The 22,352-nt window shown below is 44.9% G+C and overlaps 1 protein-coding gene across 8 annotated transcripts in view; it reads left to right on the top strand.

Moving 5' to 3' along the window:
- The window catches only part of DGKA (diacylglycerol kinase alpha), a 458,241-nt gene that overhangs the window by 195,389 nt on the left and 240,500 nt on the right, over positions 1 to 22,352 (top strand). For 4 of the 8 annotated variants that reach the window (XM_086963960.1, XM_086963920.1, XM_086963969.1 and 1 more), the window contains one exon: positions 7,313 to 7,448. The exons of 2 other annotated variants lie outside the window; for them this stretch is intronic. In XM_086963960.1, coding sequence (XP_086820086.1) covers positions 7,379 to 7,448 — 70 coding nt within the window. In that variant the 5' untranslated portion in view covers positions 7,313 to 7,378. Of the gene's footprint in view, positions 1 to 5,527; positions 5,620 to 7,312; positions 7,449 to 22,352 lie in introns of all 8 variants that reach the window. 2 more of the 8 variants (XM_086963952.1, XM_086963941.1) reach the window with 1 other exon arrangement.

Raw genomic sequence — 22,352 nt, 5'->3', positions numbered from 1 at the left:
GAGAGATAGCTCTGCTGTGAGCCTGTAAGACTGGGGGAAGCGGCTATGTAACCCGAGGGATAGCTCTGCTGTGGGAGCCTGTAAGACTGGAGGAAGAGGCTGTGTAACCAGGTGGCAGGTACCACCGGCCCTTAGGAACAGACTTGAACCTACGCCCCAGCTTGTCTACCTTGTTGTGGGCATCTGGCGGCAAAACTTATCAGCTCAGTATTGATGCTTTGGGTATTGGGGCGTTATTGGTTGTGGATTAACCCTGGACTGTGAGTAACCCTGCACAGGTCGCAGGCCACAAGATCACACAGTGAATCATCCATCCGCCCCTACCCCGCCCAAGATGGAGCATATCTGCTGCAGCACGAGTGATCTTTGTCCCCCTTTCCCCCACTGAATCACCGCAGGAGCCTGGAGTTGGTGCTGGGCGTTCTGTGCATGGAGCACCGGCTGAGCTGTGCACGTAGGAGCCGGAGAGCTGCAGGTAATGCTCATGGTGCACCGGCAGAGGAGTGCACAGAGCAGCAGGGAGTGTTGCGGGGTTTAGGTGCACCGGCAGAGCTGTGCACGGAGTGCTGTGCACGGAGCAGCGAGAGCGCTTTAGGGAATGCTCACGGTGCACCAGAGGAGCTGTCTGGGCCTCAGTGGGGGAGCGCTCCTCTTCCTGGTTTCTCTGCAATCTGTCACTTTCATTTTTCTCCCTTTTGGTTCTCTGATCGCTGTACTGTAACTTAGTCATCTCTTAACTCCATGCCAGCTGAAAGGGTTCGGGGAGTGGGTGGCGTGGGAGGTCACAGCAGGGCTTGTCTGTGCTGGAATTCCAGAGGAGGGGGGTGCTCAGAACAGCTCATCTGCTTCACAGCTGTACTGAAGAATTTTCTTATCTGCTTGTTAACTAAACAAGCATGTAAGAAAAGTCTTTACAGCAGCCATAAAGCAGGCTATCGTGTCCGGAGGGGCAGTATGAAAAGCGGACAGGGTGGCACCCAAAAACCCTCTTTTCCAATGGGAAGCCAGCGTTTACCATAAACGCTGACGCTACCCAATGGAAAAGAGGGGCGGGGTTTAGAGTCCCTTTTACAAATCTTATATTTACAAGATCTTTCGGAGAGGCGGAGCAGAGCTCTGCCCTGCCACGCCCAGCAGAGACCTAAAAAGGGCACATTATCCATGTGTAATGACTGGACAGGGCAAGCAGGACTAAGAGTAATGAGGATGTAATTTTCTATGAGGCCATGGTTATGGAAAGTGAGTTTTTTTAAAAGCAAACTCTAAACTTTAAGCCACGAGCATGCACGAAGTGACACCTCACACAGATCCCTATGCTGCACACTATGAGTACATATGCAGCATTATTATTGAAAAGAGGAACCTTGGAAGGGAAAAAATGCAACAAGGGGGTCCTCCACAATGTTAAATCAATTCAATTTCCGTCTTTATTCGATCATAAACAATCGTAAAAGACAAATACAATCTGATACAAAAGGCATAAAATCTCATACAAAGCATTATTTTAAAAGAGCATATCATTTAAAATCCCAAAGATAATTAAAACAATACTAATTAAAACAATGATTATGTTTAAAAGGGAGAATTCAGGAACACAGGATATTCCGATCAAAATTACATAGGCTAGGTTTTGGTCTCCAATATTTAAGGTGACTGGCTAGGGGGAACATAGGGACACCGAGATATAAGTAACAGGTTAAATGCTGCCTTGCGAATTTTTCCTTCTGAGGACCCAAGTCAAACTCAGAAACTAAGCCATAGCAATGACTATGACTTCAGTAGTTACGGTTTTTAAAAGGCGCAAAGCAGTATGGCTTGATCTTGTTCCAAGGCTTTTACAAACCGGCTTGAGCCATTTCTGTTGTGGGCCTTTGTATGCAGGGCACACAAACAATACATGCGATAAAGTCTCGTCCACTGTTACAAAAGTATCACTTTTTGTATCCCGGGCGTCCCGCCACTTTTTAGTGAAGGATTTTATGGGTAGTGTTCCTACTCTAAATTGGGTAGTGTTCCTACTCTAAATTGACGAGAGTTTTCTATCACTAGGACGTGTGACAGTGTCACAATAGGCCTCGAGCTTATACTCATATTTAAAATCTAAAAACAGGCATGTAAGGGAACCACTAGAAACAGAGGACAAAGACTTTACGTTAACCCTGTCCCTATATAAGGTTATAAGATCTCTTTTTGATGGGAAAGAGTTCCCTTCTGGGTCCTCCCACAAGTGGATGAGACCCATGTCTAATAACAATGCCTTGATCTTTCCTAGCCAGGGGATTTTGTTTGCCTTGTAAGCATCTCTAATATACTTAGCAGCTTTTGCATAGGAAGTTAACTTCGGGGTAGTCCAAAGTCTTTGCCAGTAGGCAAGTGGTTTAAAACCTGCAGCCTCCTCAAAGGGGATACATCCTAGATCTAATAGTAGGGGCCTGAGAGGGGAAGATTGAGGAAGGCCGGTCAATGCCCTCAAAAACTTGTTCTGGGTTAGAACTAATAAAAGTTTTCAAACCCTCATAGTTCCGCCCCGTATATTATTGAAGCTCTACCCTTCCCTTGGTATATAGATAGGGCCGGGCCAACTGGTTTGGTTTGAGACAACCTAAATTCTTTTAACAGGGCTCCTGCTAATTGGTTATGCCTTAAGACTAGTAAATCTAATTGTGGCTTCCAGTTCAGATGTTTGCACAAAGTAACGCCCAGATATGCAAAGGAGTCAGTTTGTTCCAAGGGCACATTATTCATTTCCACTCTAGCTTTCACTACTTTACGTTTTTGCAAGACCATGAACTTTTTCTTGTCGACGTTAACTACTAAATCATGGTCATTGCAGAACAAGGTGAATTGATCAAGGGCACGTTGCTGACCAGATAGCGTCTTGGACAAAATTAAAGTGTTGTCTGCAAACATTGAGAGAGGAACCCTAGATCCAGCAAGAGTAGGTGCGTCCGTAGGAAAATCAGTGTAGTATGAGATAACATTATTTATGAACAATGAGAAAAGGGTAGGGGCCAGGATGCACCCCTGCCGTACCCCCTTGCTCACAGGAAAGCGGTCTGTTAACTCACCCTGCTGACCCCAACGTATTTGAGCTCATTTTGATTCATGGAGTTTTACAATAAAGGATAGCATCTCAGCAGGCATCCCTGCCTCCTTGAGGGTATCACACATCTTGGTTTGGGGGACTAAGTCAAATGCAGATTTGAGGTCTACGAATGCTGCATAGAGTGTCCCCCCCCCTGCTAATATCACTGTATTCCAGTATATCAACATGAATCTAAAAACTTGGTCGATAGTGCTAACATGGGAACGAAAGCCTGCTTGATAAGTGGTTAGTATTTCATTCTCATCTATCCACCTGTTTACCCTGCTTAGCACTAATCTCGCCACAATTTTTTAGGAGTGTCTATAGGCTTATGGGCCTGTAGTTGGAGGGACAAGCGCGATCCCCCTTTTTGCATATGGGGATTATTACAGCCCCGCGCCAGGAGTCTGGAATAGGGCCACCTCTGGCCAAGCCATTAGCAAGGATATGGATGTATTTTACCCAGTTCTCTCGATCTGATTTATATATGTCCGCCGGAATACAATCCAGACCAGGTGCCCTGCCTGCAGCCATACCATCAAGGGCTCTCCCAATTTCCACTAATGTGAAAGATAGGACAGAGTCCGTCTCTACACAAGGCAGGTGCCCAGTAGCTTCTTTGGGTGATGAAAATTGGGTCTGATAATAAGCGACCCAAACTTCTGGGGAACATTATTAATTGGAGCCGGGCCAGCACTGCTATTACCCATTTTATTATGTGCCAGAACCGACACCAGTTTTTACCATTGATTGCATCTAGGACGTCCCTCCATCTGTTGTCATCAAAGGCTTTCTTTGCCCTGTGTTGGGTGGCCTTATAGTCTGCCCTGAGTTTCCTTATCTCCTGCGTGGAGTCCACCCTTATGGCCTGGTACAATTGTCTAAAAGCTACCCTACATGCCCCATCATACCAATTCGCAGCCTTATGGGCGGAAAGGACCATAGACCTTTTTGTATTTTTTGTAAAATAACTTTTCAGCTTAGTAAACAGGGACTCGTGGGCCTCTATAAGAGTTGTAAGGCAAGACGCAACGTCAAATCAAATACAACATAGTCCTTTATGCACATCACACAACAATCAAAGATTTATTTATGGGCCCCCCACTATACCTCCCCCACTATTTCCTGTTGGCCGACCCATGTGTTCTACCTTTAAAAATTCCTGCAGATCCCATGCATCATATAAACTATACAAACAAAAATAATGTGTATATAGGAGGAGCCTCACATAAGCAGCCTCCAAGGGGTGATTGGCAGGTTCTCACCAACTTGCTCACTTTCTCATCATTGGCACTTTCCTAAATTAAGGGAACAAAACCAACACCCAAACATTGTGTGAGAGAGTATATAATACAGGTGTGTACCCTAAACTACTAAACTGTGTAGTAAACATCTAGGACTCTGTGTTCCTATTGGTCCTAGTAAAGGGAAAAGAAGAACACTTCTTCATCACAGGCACTAAAAAGGTTAAGACTGAGTTACAAAGGCACACTCAATTGGTAATTTATAGTGCCTGAACTCATGGTTAAAAACCATACCACGTTTCAACGATTTTATGCTGAACAGCCAACATGTTTCATTGCCACTTCACTTTCTGGCAGATTCAACAGGGCAATGAGACTCCATTCATTCCACCTTAAATATGCACCAGACCATGTGGGAGCCTGCCAGCAGACCAGAGGAAGCAACCTGGAATGAATGTTTAGGGACATGGTGGCTGCCCGGGTCGGCGTTCTCGCGTCTGACCAACCCCACACAAACACCATTTTTCAATGTGTACACATGCTAGATTGAAGCCTACCATATAGTGCAGCTGTCCGGTTGCAAAGACCTATTTTTAGGGACATTCTGAAAGCTTCCCATTCTTACCATTGACTTTATGTTTTGTACCTCACATATACTTGCTTTCTGGTTGCTGGCTTTATTTCTTTTAGGCTGTCCAGCATGTCTATCCCTCCCGTGGAGCATAGCCTGTTTACCACCTCTTACTGGCTCCTTGTGTTCTTTCACGAGTGCTCACTTTCTGTGAATACTTTCTTTTGCATGAGGCACTCCACAAGAGAACATGTTTTCAGTTGTCTCCCTCGTATTCACGTTCACAGCAGTAAACGTGCTGTATTTCTTTGAAAAGGTTTCCTGCCTCCTATTTTTCTGCTTGACTGATTGTACTCATCTCTGCCACTACCAGTTGATCAATCTTGTATGCCTGTGATCAATCTTGTATGCCTGTGAAAAACAAATGTTCTGTCTATGAGTTTGTTTAGTTTGGTCGGTGCTTTTTTTTACTAATAGTGTAACCTAATCCCCTTCCACAAAGTCATGCCCATGCTATAGGAGCTGGAGGTAGGAGAGTGGGGGTTGCTGAAGCAATGCTAAAATAACCATGGTAGTGTTTAGTAGTAAATGTCCATTAAAGCAACCTTTACATTTTGTTTTTATCAGATCACATTTGCGCTGCATTCAGGGAGAAAGGTCATATGTCAAGCTCTATCTTCGAGTAAATTGGGGTTTACTTTTCTTTCTTGGACTGCAAAGTGAGTATTTATGTGACAATCTTGCTGGGTACGGAGGGCGGGTGAGATTATTTTTTCTAGCACACAACAAAATTTAAATGAGAGTAAATAAACTGCACACATATTTCAAAATAGGAATGCACAAATGAAGCACATTTTTTGTAATTTTGAAGTGTAGTGAAAATGCATGTTTTACAACGATCAAAACAAATCAGTACACCAGGTGATGCAGATTTTCACACTTGAGAGCTGAATAGTTTTAGTAATAAAACTGTTGGTCTGTACAAATATATTCGTAATTTCGACTGAAAATGTGCTGTCTGTAATGGCAATATCCACTCCACTCCACTCCACAATATGGCTAAAACACATTAGCAAAGCCAATAGACCTTGCTTAGGAGAGATCTATTGGCTTTGCCAATGCCTGTTTTAACATGGCGTTTGTGATCACAGTTTAGTACTACTCGTTTAGCATCCACAGGAAGCAAAATACTGAGCTAGCCACATACAAATATGAACCTCTGATTAAAATTGTCCAGTCAGTTTCCACCTTATAAACATTACCCTCCACTGTACTGTTTTGAAACCATACCTGGTGCAAACGCATATCAGCCCTGCAGCTCCATTGGTTACAGCACCTGCTTTAGAGATCTTTCAATAGGCCACTTCACTCAGCTTCCAATACTGACGCAACAGGTCAGTTGGATGCCTTGTTTGGCGTACAGCATTCTTTAGCATCTTTACTCCGGAGGTTTGCTCAGTGGGTTCATGTTCATGTTCCAGAGATCCAAGTATGATCAACAGGTCATAACAGTTGAGAAATCGCTCGGTGGATTATGCTCCTACTGCAAAGACCTACGTGTAATGTTAAAGGCTAAAGACTGAATCCGTGGAGGGTTAACCAAAAACGGAGTACTCTGAAATTAGGAATCCAAGCTGGATTCCATATGAGCCAGCGACACTCCTGCCTGTTACATGCCTACCACGAAGGCAGGATGCAGCATATTTTCAGCAAATGTCGCGGTCTCTCATAGCTGTTCTGCACACTTGTTCACCTTTACGTGGCGAATGCTTGCCTCCTCGGCAATCTTGGAGCAGTGGCTTTTATGTCCCGCTTGGAGTGTGGGGGGAGACTTGTGCATGGGGAAAGCGTTTTAACAGAGGAGTGCAACTTTCATCCACTAACACAAGCACCCTGAAACTACTGACAAGGGTGGATGCTTAGTGCTTACAGATTGGCAGGGGTTATTTCCGTGTCCTTGCGATGCGCGAGGAAGGGAGTCCGGCCGTGCTCCAGGCTCCCAGCCCACTGAAAGTCCTGCATACACTTGACACAGGGGACGAGCACACGTGGGGCGGGAGGGGTTTCCCAGCCCCCGGCATGGGGAATCCAGTGCAGAGGCGGGTGCTCTGCCGTCATTTCTCGCCTCACAGTTGAACGGCTGCATTTCTCTCTCCCACTCTCTCTCTCTCTCGCTGTGCCGCAGTGAAGCTCCGGAAAACACCACAGCCTGGGTGTGCTGGGCCACAATGAGCCTGCTCAGCTAGAGAGCTGGGGAGGCCTAGGCGGCCTGGTTCGCCTCGGGTCACCGCCGTCCAGCAGACACCCTTTGGCTCCCTCACAATACATACACCTCTCTCCCCCTCAGCTCTCTCTCCCCACCGTCCTGCGCGTCACTGCTCCTCACCTTCTGTCGGTGTGCTCTCTTCACAGGCCGCCCCACCAGCTCCGCGTGGATCGACGTCACTCAGGAGCCGGACCCGAGTGGTGGGAGCAGAGATGTCCGAGGCCAAGGGATGGGCCATTCTGAGCCCCGAGGAGTTTACCCACCTGCAGAAGTACATCGACTGTGAGTACCTGTATTTATTGGCTCTCATAGCGCTGGGTCACGGCCACGGGGGGCAGGGGGCACTTCACCGTTTAGTGGGTCTTGTAAAACGAAGGTGGCCAACTTTCCTTTATCACTTCGCAGTCCACTTGGCACATGCGGGTAAATATTAGAAGAGGTGTGCTGGGAGACGGGCGGGATTCTAAACCCACTGCTCTAAATGAGGCTCTAAACTGACTGCGAGTACTAGGCACAATGTATTTGAATTCTTATCCCTTTACTACCAGCTACTGCTCACTATTGCAACTTTTGCGACACCAGTTTAGAAACGGAACAATTCTGGTATCCAAATGAAATGAAACAGTCAACCTTCGAAACACCAGCAGACCCAGTAAACACCAGCATCTACCAGGCACACTGGCCATTAGGCTCCCATTGCTACAGGACCTGGTCCGGCGACTACATTTTACCCTTGGAACTCGGAAGGCTGACATCCAATCTCCGCTTTACCACTTCACCCAGTCTGATATGCTGGAAAAACTCAGTTTTCTAACTCTAGGCTGGAGCTCACAATGCAGTGATATTTCACTGGAAATTGCGGCCTCGTGCCCTTGCCCATCAGCATCACAGCCACTCGAGTTGTGCTCTATTGAACTAGTTGGAAACATAGAACCAGAAGACACTATGTAATCCTGTCCTCCCATTTGACCAATTGTGTGCTCCTGGGCAATCATTTTTCGAACGTATTCCTCCGCTTCCTTTTTGGCAACATTGATAGTATTTCGAATCAATGTAAAAACTGCCAGCAAGCATTTGGTAAAATCGAGTGAACTACAAAATGAGCTGGACGTTACATGGGTGTAGAAAAGGGCCCATTTTCATGGTACACTCAAAGTGCAACATTGTGGTAAATCTATAGCTTTTATAGCAAGTAGTAGTGTGCTGCATTCTCTGGTTTATGACTTAACTGTTTGTTATAGGGGAAATCATCATAAGTAATCGGGTTGCACACCCCTTCCAATACCAAAGTTTCTCCCGTAGCTCTCAAAATCCATCCTATATGCCATTGAAATACTTTATTCGAAACAAAATTTCATAAAAGTACATATACAGTATCCATAATAAATCCATAATAGACTGTACATAAAACAAATCATAAAGCAATTCAGACAGTAGGTACGAGTTTTGACCTAATGAGCCAAGCATTCGCCACATATTTAGCCACCCCACAGACCATATACATTGAAGAAACATCCGTTAAAAAAATACGCATAGCTAATCTATGGTCCTTCACCCCTAGGTTCCTACAGACAGGTTTCAACCACCTTCCTCTAGGTTTTTTATATGCTACACATGCAAATAGGAAGTGGCCCAAGGATTCTTTTGGGCAGGAACAACCTGGGCATTTGTCCTCTGTTCCTCTATGTCCCTTCCAACATGCCTTGAATGAGTTAAGGGGTAGAATACCATATCGGAGTTTCAGAAACAATGTTCTATCACGAGGGACCTGGATAAAATCCAAAAAGGGCTCTAACTTCCTAAGGGGCTTGTGATCAAGGAAGGTACTAGTTAAATGACCCCAGTTTGGATTCCTGTGTTCTTTGGCAACAACCCAATCCCAATAAAGTTTTTTGACAATTGCTTTTGGGGGTGGCAGTTGCGAGATCCAACTCTCCTCCAGACCTATTGATTTTACAAGTCTCTTTAAATTGTTGAGCCATTTAATTTTGTTTGCTACATTTAAACTAATAAGCTCATCCAGAACCTGAGCATAATTATAAAGTTCTGGGGTCCTTCTAAGACGAACCCAGAATAACAAGGGGCGAATTTGCACTAGATCCACAACCGATTTTTTACCCATGTCCAAAAAAAGAGGTTTCAAAGGGGACGATAAGGGTAGCGAGACCATATCTCTAATAAACTTATTCTCGGCCACCGCTAAAACTTTTGTATTTTCCGCCCCCCAAAGTTCTGAGCCATAAACTGCCGCTGCCAAAGCTTTCCCTTCATAAATTGCCAGGGTGGGGGCTATGGGACGACTGAAAGATCGACGCTGGTTCTTAAGAATTACTCCTGCAACCCTTTTGAGATTTAGAACCATTTTGGCGATATGGGCTGACCAGCTCAAGTTATTACAGAGTCTCACCCCGAGGTAATCAAATAACTCTACCACCTCCAACGGGGTGTCATTCAGCCTGAGGTTTACCTTCCTAAGTTTCTTTTTATTAGATAACACCATCAGCTTTGTTTTTGAAGTGTTTATTACCAACCCCCTATCTATACAAAAACTGCAAAAACGATCGAGTAGTTTTTGCAAACCCATGGGGGATTTTGACATGAGCAAGGTATCGTCGGCAAAGAGGAGAGTGGGTGTTTTCTCTCCAGCAAGGACGGGGGCATCAGCCGGATCCAATCGCAATCATCGGTCTCCTCCATTTACCTCGCCGTATGGTTTACATCCCTGCTTTTCCTTCCCCTTCGAGCATTTTTCCACCCACTTCTTTCCTTCTTAATCCCCCATTCTTTTCCTCCCCACTTATGGTTCAAGCAATCTCTTTTCTGCATACTAACTCCTCTCCCCTCTACCTACTCCCCAGATCAAGCCTCTTTAATCTACACCCGAACGGCACGGAAACAACCCAGCAGGTACAAATGGGTTGTTTCCGTGCCGTAAGCAGGGATGTAAACCAGGGCCATTACATACGGCGAGGTAAATGGAGGAGACCGATGATTGCGAGTGGGGAGGATTACATTTTAGGTTAGTGGAACACGGGAGGTGCCAGAGTCTTGATGTTTACTAATGAGAATGAGGTAATTGGATTTGGGAGTCTCTGACTGAACGTAATAGTGACATGTATTTACACAGAAGGGTAAACTGTTTTAGTATAGTGTAAAGTGCAGCAATTCTAAATGTGGGATCAAGGCGTTCATATTTATGAGATGGAGTGAAATTAGTACATGTGTAGAATACAATGAAAGAGTGTATTTTCAACATTGTAATGTACATTTTATTGTTAATTTCAGTTGTCCCTGACGAAGAGTCCTCGAGACTCGAAATGCATTGGACATTAATAAAACTGCTTCTGATGGAAATTGCCTTTGTACGTGTTTATGAAGAAGAGGTTCGGATGGCCCACTTAAACATGAGAAACCTTAGAAAATTGCAGTCACTTGCATGTGGATTCAAAAGATTATAATGAAAGAGCGACTGGAACATGAAATTGAAAGGAGTGAATTTGTAGAAAAAGTTCAAAAAGAAAATGAACATTTGCAAAAGCAGGAGAGGCAGTGCCACTGGTTTGAGGTTAAAAGACAACCCCATTTTGATTGTATAGGGGAAATCATACCATCTCTGTACCTCTGTTCACTGATCTGATATGTCAGTACTTTGAAAAAGGTTTAACGTAAGAAATGTGAAACACACAAACGGTGATGGGAGGCTGCTTGCGATAAGTCCAACCTCTGGCAATCGCTCGGGGTAGCACTCCAACCCATCATTCTTTTACTCACCATTTCCACCTCAGTTTGGACCCGGTCATATGCAAATATGCCTTGACCCTGTTCCTCAAGGGAACAGTCCAGCCTGAACAGCCAAGCCAGGTCGTCCTAGAACCAGTACACAAGCATCCCAGGACAGGTTTTGCCCTAGTTATGGACTCGGCCAGGTACAGCTTGGTTCCAGTGACAGAGTGAGCACAGGACCCACGTCTGGGCATGCCATGCCACTTAGGCCCGACAAAACGAGTCCTGGGTTGCTTGTGTTCCAGGTCAAGGAGGACTTGGCCTGGCAGTTCAGACTGGACTGTTCCGAATAGAGCTGGGTCAAGATTGCATATGATTGGGTCCAAACTGAGGTTACTGCGTGCAAAATAACATGGATTGGGATGTGGCAAGTGTAATTACCCGAGATTATTTCAAGCATTCTATCACTTTTTGTTATATTTAAATGCAAGAAATAAACATCAGGAAAATTCAGTACCTCGATCTATATGGGGAGGGGGGGGGGGGTGTCATTACACGAGTAGCAGTATTTTCTTCAACTTGGGGATTATCTTTTCAGATGATGTCACCACAAACTGCCTCAGGAACCCTTGTGCGGGCTCCGATGAGTATTGGTAGCTGCTGGCCATCAGAAACCATGCAAGTATCACCACCTCTTCTTGACTGCGAGATTTGACTTTAATCAGCCGAAATGATTATTGTTGAAGTTCTACTTTTGTCGGAGCTGGACCGAGGCATCCTTGAGATTCTACCTCTTCTAGACAGGAAACCAGACCTTATTGTGCAAGTGTCCCTTTGTTTTTACCATTACTTGATGGCTTGCATGTTCACACTATCTAAACATCTTGCTCCGGCATTTCAGTTATTTAATCTTACGGTGGAAAGGGGCACCATTACCTCTGAATGGAAAGCCGCATATAACCTACTTCTTACAAAAAATGCATATCTGGACCTAACTAATTAACACCCCATACATCTTTTTTACCCCTTTTGGGTAATTTTTTAGAAGGCCTATCTGAAAGAGAATCAAATTCTGGACCCGTCACATTCCGGATTTAGACTGCCAGCAGGGCCTTTTCAGTGCTATGACCCAGTCACCAACTCAGAGACTCCTTAGATGCAGAACTCGTTCCATGATCGTGCTGTTGGATCTCTGCAGCCTTTGGCACTGTCTGGGGAACTTTTGTCTACACTTTCACCTACCTCGCCAGCTTCTCTGAGGTGCTTCATTCTACGGGCTCCTGCTACACACCCTGATTTGCCGCGGCTCCTCCGCTTCTCACTTGTGGGCTCCAGCTCCTGCCCAGGTACCCCCCCCCCGCCGGCAGTGACGCCATTCCTCCTCGCGTCACGTCCGCCGAGGGGGGGGGGGGGGGGGGGGGGGACTACTGCCCCCAAGAGCCTTTGCGGCTGACGCCGCCGACCAACAGCCTGCGCCCGGAGGCGCATAAAAATCACAGGTCTCCCTCTGTGTCACGGGACGCGCGCGGGAGCATCCCGGGAGAAGCCCGGGACATCCCGGGAGAAGCCCGGGACAAGGGCGGGACCGTTTTGTGGCCGTTCAGGGGTCGGAGGGGGCCGGGCTGGGCCCCCCCTCTTGGCCCTGCGAAAGGATATTCCTGGGATATCTCGCATCCTGAAGTAAGGTCTATCATCTACCGCAGACTGCTTCTGACTTTTGGTACCCCATGTTACAGAGAAACAGAGTAACTCTTAGCGCAACTAGTCTCAACCCGGGATTTTTGCATCTGGCCATCATGCATTGATCCTTTTCAGCATTTAACACAGGGGAAAAATAGCTTATAAAATAGTCTACTGAAATGCCTGCCCCAGTAACAAAGAAGCAGGGGGTGTTAAAACCCACTCTACCCAGTCTGACGGCGATCGACCGCATGCTCCAGAAAACTATCGGGGTGGTGGCAAACGCCATTGAACATACGGAGAGACGCCTTTCACTTCCTGCTGGGTCTCTTCCCCCTTTGTCATCAACTAACATATCTGCGACCACCATTAACTCACAGGACTCATTTCTTGCTCCATCTTTTGCATCCCTCGCAGGCATTCACCACGTTGCAAACACGTACATCAGTCCCCCCACAAGAGGCAATGTACCCTTGGAGTTACAGTCACTGCCAACCAGATTATCCCTGTCTCCCCCCACGCACAACAAAAGCTTATCTATGGGGATTATCAAAACAGTTATTACTCCACCAGACCAGAGTGGGGGGAAAATCATGAGGGTGACATTAGCATCCCACATCAGTTACGAGATCAGAATAAATCAACGGAATCGAATAAAGATGCATCGCAGGTAGATACACCATTAGAAATTTCATCTGAGGACCAATCTCTTGTTGATCCACCAAGACCTACCCCTCCTAATGTCAAACAGGCCCAGACCAACCCGTAAAAGAGAAAACGTAGGGGGGCCAATCACCAAGGTAGGAGTGCTAAGACACCAAAAACAGCATAGAGCCCACCTAGGAAGGAAGTTACACATATGAAGCCATGAACTCCAGCTAGGAAAAGTGGGTCGGAGCATCAACCCCGCATTCCCTCTTCATGAAAGAATTAATGGGGAATATGGAACAATTAGTTAGGCCGCTAATACTTCCCCTAGTACAGAGGGTTAAAATTATGTCAGAAAAAATGGGGGAATTCGAAAACATGATAAAGAAGAATGCAGACCAGACCAGGGAGCTAATTGAACACACATAAAACCTCATTTGTAATCCATCCCCATCATCCCTACCATTAGACAAAAAAACATAGCAAGGAAATACAATCTGCATCAGAGCAGGAAAGCAAGACTACTAGTAAAATAGTCAAGGGTCACACAAATCCCAATGGAAAAAAAGGGGAAGGACAAGCCCAAAAATCAGGAAATGGCCAAATTGGAAAAAGCCAGATGGAAGAAAACAGGACTCAATTCCACCTTAACCCCCCCAAGTGTACATAGGAGGAAGGTAGACCTTCCTTCACAGGCCGCCCCCTATGTAGTGATTCTGACGGGGGTACCAGAATTAGAGGTAGGAAAGACTTAAGACTTTCGAACCCTGAAGAACAAGGTGGTTCATTGGTTGGCAAACAATAGGCCGTTTCCTCCAAATATAAACGGGGAAATACTCCACGTTAGAAGACTAGGGTGGCTGGGCCATAGACCCAAGGACTTAAGGGGGGGATGTGATCATTATAAACTTTAAGGATCACAGAGTAACCAAACACATTGGGGAATGGTTTGACGACAGAGGTGGGGGAAGGAATCACTACATGAGACTTAACCTATTTTTACCCCCAGTCGCTAGTGTTGAGACCCCCTCGTCCACCTTTCATACGTGGTCATAACACTAACTACCCAGGCTTTAACATTCCCACATTCAACCATTATTCCATGCTTGCGGGGATGGAAGGAGTCAACTGACTCCACAGCCGGGATTTGGGGGACTCTCCCGCATGTAACTATCGTGCAAATATAGAAGCCCCAACCATTGAGAACAGTGGTAGCCCATTACAATCTCCAGGCATGGCCAGTCCAATAGTAGGACAAAAGAGTATGGGAAAACTCGTAGTAGACAACAATAATTCTAGTACCAATGAGGGTGGATCTCCCTCTCCTCCAAAAGAAAAGGCGCAAGCGGGTAGAAAAAGTGGCGACCCACAGTTAACAAAGGAAGGAATGCTACTCGATAAAGTTCAGGTAAAGGATGGCCCTGCTATAACGCTTCTTTTCTGGAATATAGCTGGTCTCCGCTCCAAGATAGAAAATGGCACAGCGGTGGAATTCATACAAGATTACAGCATAATTTGTCTCCAGGAGACCTGGTCAACCACCGAAATTCATTTAACAGGGTATAAAACCTACTTCTCTCCAGCAATACCGGCAGCATCTGGCAGGGCGAAAGGTGGTTTAACCATATTTATATCAAATACAATGGGGGGGTGGTAATAACCACAGTATAACTCAAACCAAACTATCAGATAGTTTGCCTTTGCTTTAATAGAGTAGAGGCGGTCCTCCTGGTCAATTTCTATAATAATCTATCAGAAGCTGATCTTTTGAAGGTTCTGAGGGGGTTGAGTCAAAAACTTTCCCCCTTAACAGATGGGCGAGCGGTCGGTTCCACGATAATTTGGGGAGGCGATTTTAACTAACACCCCTGCCCACTAAGTAGCCAAAACGTCTGTGGAATCACAGATGAAAATGAGGAACCTATAGCTCACTTCTCTCACTCGCACATTGGGGATCAGCTAAATGAAATTCTAATCGACTTAGATATAAAGATTGCTAATGCTAAAAACCCGTGGACCCAACATTCCACGGCAAGGGCAGACAAACCACTGTCGATTTCATCTTGATATCAAATACAGTTGATAGAAGGGCCACAAATTACCACATTAGTTAACCTATTAAGTGACCATAGTGCTCTTACTCTAATGTTTCGCCTACTGCAGGAACACCGAAATGAAAGTATAGCAAGTATCCTTAGACAAAATTCAATACATCTAGATAAAATCAATGGATTTTCCATAAAATGGGATAAGGTTGACCCCCCGGAAATTATAAGGAGAGTCCTTAAAAAAGCCCACTGCTCCTTTCTTAAATGCTTGGATCCAGAGACATCAGATGAGGATGTACTAGGAAATTTCGGTTTAGTCCTCAAAGCGATTCACGAGGCACTTTTAGTTAAGATAAAAACAGAAACCAAAAAGGTACGATGGTTCAACCATAAATGTACAGCAGCGCTCTCAAAATTATAAACAGCTCTGAAAACCCCCAATAAGGTACCTCAAGAAATAGCAAGCCTCAGGAGGGAGTACAACGTAGCATTCAGGGATAAAAAGAGCGAGCTGAAACAGACACTGTGAGATCAACTACACAAAAGTTGTGGGCTTAAAAACAGTGCAGCTTTCTGGGCTATAGTCAAATCACCATTCCTTAGCGATGGTAAAGAGGGACCAAGCTTGGATGTTGCGATTTAGGAGTCAACCTGGGTCGGGCATTTTTCAAAACTTTGAGAAAGGCACACAGGACACAGGCATCCAGGAAAACACAACCTCGGCACTACCTGGGGTTTCATACCCAATAGCACTTGAGATTAACATTGAGGAGGTACTTTTAGCCCTTAGAGCTAGTAAAAATGGGAAAGCCCCGGGCCCTGACGGGGTACCTTTAGACCTATTTAAGTCAAACATAGATCTTTGGGCCCCAGTGTTAACCAGGGTAGTAAATTCAGCCTGTAAGGTGGGCCTGTTAGACTCTTGGTCAAAATCAGTCATGGTTCCCATTTTTAAAAAGGGGGACCGTGAAGAGGTATCCTGCTATCGCCCGATCTCACTGCTGGACTCATTGGGGAAAGTGGCGGGGAGGGTCATTCTAGGCCGCCTCCAGCAGTGGGCGGACGATCGTGGGATCCTCTCGGACCTCCAATTTGGGTTCCGGGAGGGCCTTGGGACAGTCGAACAGGCGTTAAACCTGACATTGATACTTGGCAAATGTGTATGTGCAAAGGCGGGCACCATATACATGGCGTATGTAGATTTGTCAGCAGCCTTCGACTGTGTGTCTCACGCCAAACTTTGGTCCATGCTACTAGATATGGGGGTTGATCTTCCACTGGTAAATTTCCTTCGGGAATTATACTCAAATGCGTCAGCCAAGGTGAGATTTGGGACAAAGGGCGAGTTATCTGCGCCGTTTTGGGTGGAGAGGGGAGTACGACAGGGTTGTGTCCTGGCCCCCTTCCTTTTTACACTCTATACCAATGGCTTGGAGGGCGCCATATTGGATGGGAGCCAGGACCTCCCACATATAAAACATCGGTCGATTCCCGCTCTACTCTACGCGGATGACACAGTGATACTCGCCCGTACCCCCCTAGAGCTCCCCTAGAGCTCCAGCAGGCATTGTGTAGATACTCCAAATATATGGGGAACCTGGACCTGCGCATAAACATAAAAAAGACCTTTGTTATGAACGCAGGCCCAGGAGGAAAAAGGGCAAGGGACATATATTTAAACAACGAGAAAGTATCCACAACGGCCCAATACCCATACCTAGGAATCATAATAGACCACAAGTTAACACCTTAGCAGCTATGGAACGTCCAGCTCCAGTGCTGAACGTTCCATTGCGCAGGTGAGGTTAGAACGTCCAACGGCCGACGGCAGCACTCCCGAGGTAGTGGTGCCATCGGCCGTTGGACTAGGCACAGCACTTATGAGGTTAAACTGGAAAGCAGCAATAGAGTTGAGAAAGTCACATCTTGTTAGGCTCTTGTTAAGTTTTCTAAAAAATTAGGAAAGAGACCACCAGTCGAGCTCATACAGATTTATAGAGCCAAGTGTCAATCAGTAGCTCGGGTGGGAGTGTGGGGGTACGCGGACACAAACAACTTACAAAAGGCGGAAAATGCTTTCATACGATTTCTCCTAGTGACACCGAGGAGCGTATCAACTCTTGCGTGCCACATGGAATTGGGCTTATCATATCCATCAGACCTAGCCAAGATACAGCCATTGCTTTTATGGCATTGTGTCTGGACGACAAATGAAAATGATCTCACTAAACAAATCATACTAGATTGCATGGCCCTGGACCACTCAAATAAAATCATCTGGTTGTCCTACAGAAAACGATTTTTCAAAGACCTAGGTTTGGAATTTTTTTACCTAGAACCAACTACCATTAGGTCTATATCAAGGAAGAAACTAAGAGACCTTTCGCTCGCACACTTAGAAGAACTACGGCTAACAAACGAAGCCCATAAATCATCGGTCCAACATTGTCTATCCGTACAAACTACTCTCTCAATCCAGCCTTACCTAACCCACGATTTTACAAACTTTGAAAGATTTCTCCTGATTAGGTTTAGATTGAATATGTTCCATCGTCTAGTCTCTTTCCCTACAAGAAACAACTGGGACCCGGAGTTACCATCTTGTCCGTGTGATGAGTCTTCCAATCAGGCAACCATCCATACACTCTTTTTGTAAATATTATAGCGGGTATAGGAAAATCTGGCTGGTCCCTTTATTAAAAGAAATGGGCTACAGGCGTTGCCGTCCCGCCCTGCTAGCATTACAGTTTTTGAGCAATGAATGGTCATCTAAGAACATAGTAAAATTCCTGAAATGTATCTTTCGCAATCGCCTTAACCTGTAAATTGTATAAAAACCATCTGTTGTGGAAAAATGTACCCATCTTGAACTATTATTTTTAATGTGTAAATATACTAGGGCCTAAAACGAGTACAAATTTGCCCTATTTTTAGCTAAAAACAAGGGGTTTCCTCTTTTTTTTAATTAGCCTTTCTTCTAAGGTTTTATTCGGCTTTTTGTCTTGTAAAGAACAAAATGAAATGAAATGTTTATGTGAAATGCTTTTATGTTTTTTTTTATCTGCCAAAAACCGAATAAAGAAATAATACAATACAATAAACTGTCTCCCATGTCAGGGTGCTGGAGAGGCTGCGTGAGATAGGCATTTAGGGAACAGCTCTTAAATGGGTACATACCTTTTTGGAAGACAGATTCCAAACTAATAGCCCTGGCCCCTGTACCTCTCACAAGATGTGACTACACATGGGTGTACTAAAAGGGATCTTGTTTGAGCCCTACCTTGTTCAACATTTATATGGCACCCCTTTGCTACTAAGATTGAGCCTGTTGGCTCAGGAATAATAGCTTATGCTGACGATCGCCTGCTGACTTTCACGTTTGAAGCCAATCTGCCCACAATTAACAAGCGCTTTGCTAAGGGAATGTTACCCATCTCCTGCTGAATGACTGACAACTATCTACAATTAAATGTGGACAAGACTGAGATCATGCTGTTAAGCAAAGCCATCTCTCTGTGGTCTGATAAGTGGTGCCCACCCCCCCACACTGGGTTCAGTTACATCGTTCAAACAATCCACAAAGAACCTTGGCATAAAAATTGACCAAGCCCTCTCTTTGAAAGATCATGTTTTAGCTACCACTGGTTTGTGCTATCATAATTGGAGTCTTCTTCACAGAATATTTCCCTACCTCCCAATCTCTCCTAGACAAACTTTACTACAAGCCCTGTTAGTGAGCCGACTAGACTGCAGCAATGCTCTACCGGCGGCAGTAAAAACACTTGTGGCTAAACTACAGGTAGTTCAAAATATGGCAACCAGACTTGTTCTCAATCTTGCATCTGGTACCTCGTCGGCCCCTTCACTAAAGGCTCTGTATTGGGAGACAGTAAGACAAATGAGTATTTTAAAGATATGTTGTCTCACACAAAGCCTTAAGGAGCAAAGGACCAAGTTCTCTCCAACAGAAAATCAAATCGTATGTACTCACCAGAAGTTTAAGATCCAAGAATAAAGCCCTGCTGTCCATACCCAGCATCCACATGACCAGATGCTCGGGGGGGGGGTCAACCTTTTCCTACCTAGCCCTTTCCTATTGGAGTAAGCTCCCAGTGCATATTTTACCTGCATGAATTGCAATTTCGTAAACTCTTGAAAGCCTACCTATTTTAAAGTAACCTGTCTTTGAAGATGCTTGTAACCGTAGACAGCAACGAGAATCCCATGGGTGATTCGAGAGCACGATTAAATTCAATCAACATAACAGGTCTCCTGATTAGTATGGTGGTATTAAGATCCTGTCATCCCGCAGAAATAACTTTCTTCTACCATAAACAGTTCATGTCCAACACACATTCAGGACGGCAAAGTGATCTTGGTAGCCGACTAGCGATGTCATTGCCCCTGGAGAATTTTTTTTAATTTGTTGTGCTTTGGGTCTTGAAGGCGACCTTTAAGCATTTGTGTTTTCATGGCCTTGTGTATTTCTTTGATGACCTTGTGTATTTGCTAAATGGATAGAACATAGGTGTGTGCTCCATGCTGCATTAATCTTGCATGTTCCTCCGTGGTCTGAGTGGCTCTATTTTCATGTGTTGCCTTTTATATCAGTAGTACACCTGACATTCCTGTTCATTGTTAAACAAAGAGGTTGGGCATAGATTTGGATGTTGTCTCAAAGTTGTCACCTGTCAGATCAGCCAGTATTTGTGGTTGCATTTTGAAATACTTCAGCCACTGATGAGATGCCAAAGTTGAGCCCAAAGTAAATAGCAAACGTGATTATATACCTGCTTTAGTTGAGTAGAGGTAGCTGCTAGGAGACAGTATTTAGATCCATCTTCAACAACTGCTATTCCCCTTCAGATCCACCAATAGATCATAAACTGAGCATATAAGATGCCTCTCTCTCTTAATGGCTTGGTGAGTGCTTGTATTTATGTCCGAATGGGTATTTAAGTGGTTGTGCGCAGTGGTCAAAGAAGGGGGGGGGGGGGGGAAGTAGGGGAACTGTGGCAGGAGAATCAGAGGGTGGTAATAATCTGAGGATTGGGTTCATGGGCGGAGTCAGAGGTGCGGCCAGAAAGAGCAAATCATTAAAAATCTTTAGAATTTGACATTTCACTACCCAGTTACAGCTTATTACGTTATTTAATTCAACCAACGGATACATGTTGATTTAAGATTTAATTTGAGTTATTGACATTATATCACATTCACAAAGTGGGATAGGTTTCCAATCACAGAATGCCCCAAATACACTTTAAAGTGGAATCACAAGCCATTTGTCTCCAAGACATGGAGTTTGTCATCAGCACTTCTCCCTTTTTCCACATTAGCAGTTCAAACATGAATGGCAAAATATCCTAACTTGCAAATGTTTTCTATACGATTATGGCTTTGTAATATTGGTCACACAATGCACCATCTGTTGCATAATTTGATGATTTTAACTAATGAATTGTATCTCAAACGGATCATAAGTTACTAAAATAAGCAACTTGTGTTACAGAGAAGTAGACGGCTCTTTGCAAAGGTCGACTGATCACCTTTCTCACTGCTGCATTTGTATGTTACACTGGTACTAAAAAGGCAAAATCTTTGCAGAGACTGTTAGCATGTGAAAAATGACAAAATAGCAAAAGTATCAGAAAATATGGCGCATTACGCTGAAGCGTTTTTTTTGCAGCTTAATTTAGTCAACACTGCGGCATAATTTTGTTCTCCATCGCTGCATAATTCCAGTGGCCCCGCAGCAGGCAGCCCATGTTAAACATGCTTGTGCCTGAAGGAGAGAGACCGTGAAGTTTGTGAGCTTAGTTTGGTGTGCATGCAAATCCTGCATTGCCGACCCCTGGTGAGTTGCAGCTACTACTGCTAAAACGAGGCCAATGGAGGTACCAATGGGTGAGGCGGACTGGCCTCAAGGGCAAGGCTGGCTTTAGCGCTGGTGGTGCCCCGTGCAACAATGTTTGTTGGTTTCCCCCCAATGGCCACTTCTGCCATGGATTCCCTCACTACCACCCTTTAACAGTGCCCCTCTAGTCTCCATGACCACACTTCCGCTCAGGTGCATTTAATTTGATTTACAGCCCCACTGATACCAGTGTAGGTTGTCAGAGCACTGTACATCACACACATTAGCCAAAGATGATCAATCATACATGTGTATATCACTGAATAGGAAATGTTACACAAGACAAAAGACCACAAGGTGTAGGAGTCACATGACAACCATACTTGAAGGCAGGTTAGTTTAATAGTGATTGGTCTGGAGAAACAAACTCTGAATTTAGAACGAAATACCATGGTTAGAGATTCTCTTTAATAACCAGAATTAATTTATATCTAAATGAACCCTTTTTGCAACATTAGGATAATTAAAGACTGGGGGAAAAACCATAACGCTCTAATTTATACCTTGCAGTTTGCATGCAGCTCTTAGATGAGGGTTAATAGCTCACTGTTCTAGGTTAGGATTTGGACTTATAATAAACTGCAAGTAACTAAATGATCTCTGACAATAGCAGTAACTCACTGACCTATTTAACTTTGTGATCTGCATGGTACATGTTCTTTACAGCAGGCACATTAACCATATGCGCTACCTTTCCACATGTTAAACCTCCATCTCTCTCTAGGAAGAACATTAATCACTGGAGTTATCATGACAATTTTATTTTTGCCGAAAATTGCGGGAGGCCAGGAAGGAGGCAGCAAGTGCTTCTAGATGCATAATATACTTGCAAACATGACGTCCCAACCCAAAGTCAACGCCTGATGCGATTGCAACAGTCGCATTGCCCTGCTTACGGGTACTGTGACCTCAGTGACACTCACTGTTGCTCGAGGGTGTGCGGCTTTGTAGGCTTGCCCGCAAGACTGGAGGGGAACTTCAGCATGGATTGTGATGGACAGGCCTTCAAGGCGGACCCTAGCGGTGGCAAGATACCTGGGCTTCTAAGGTCTTGTGGAGCCTTCCAAGGTTTAGCATGGGAATGTGCTCCCTCCGGAGATTGGCCTGGTGGACTGTTCATGAATGCTGAACCTGCATTCCCAGTTCCAAATTCGGCATCTCTGACCATAG

The sequence above is a fragment of the Lissotriton vulgaris genome, chromosome 1_1 (assembly GCF_964263255.1).
Source record: "Lissotriton vulgaris chromosome 1_1, aLisVul1.2, whole genome shotgun sequence".
Lineage (NCBI taxonomy): Eukaryota > Metazoa > Chordata > Amphibia > Caudata > Salamandridae > Lissotriton > Lissotriton vulgaris.
This window is presented reverse-complemented; position numbering and strand designations above follow the sequence as displayed.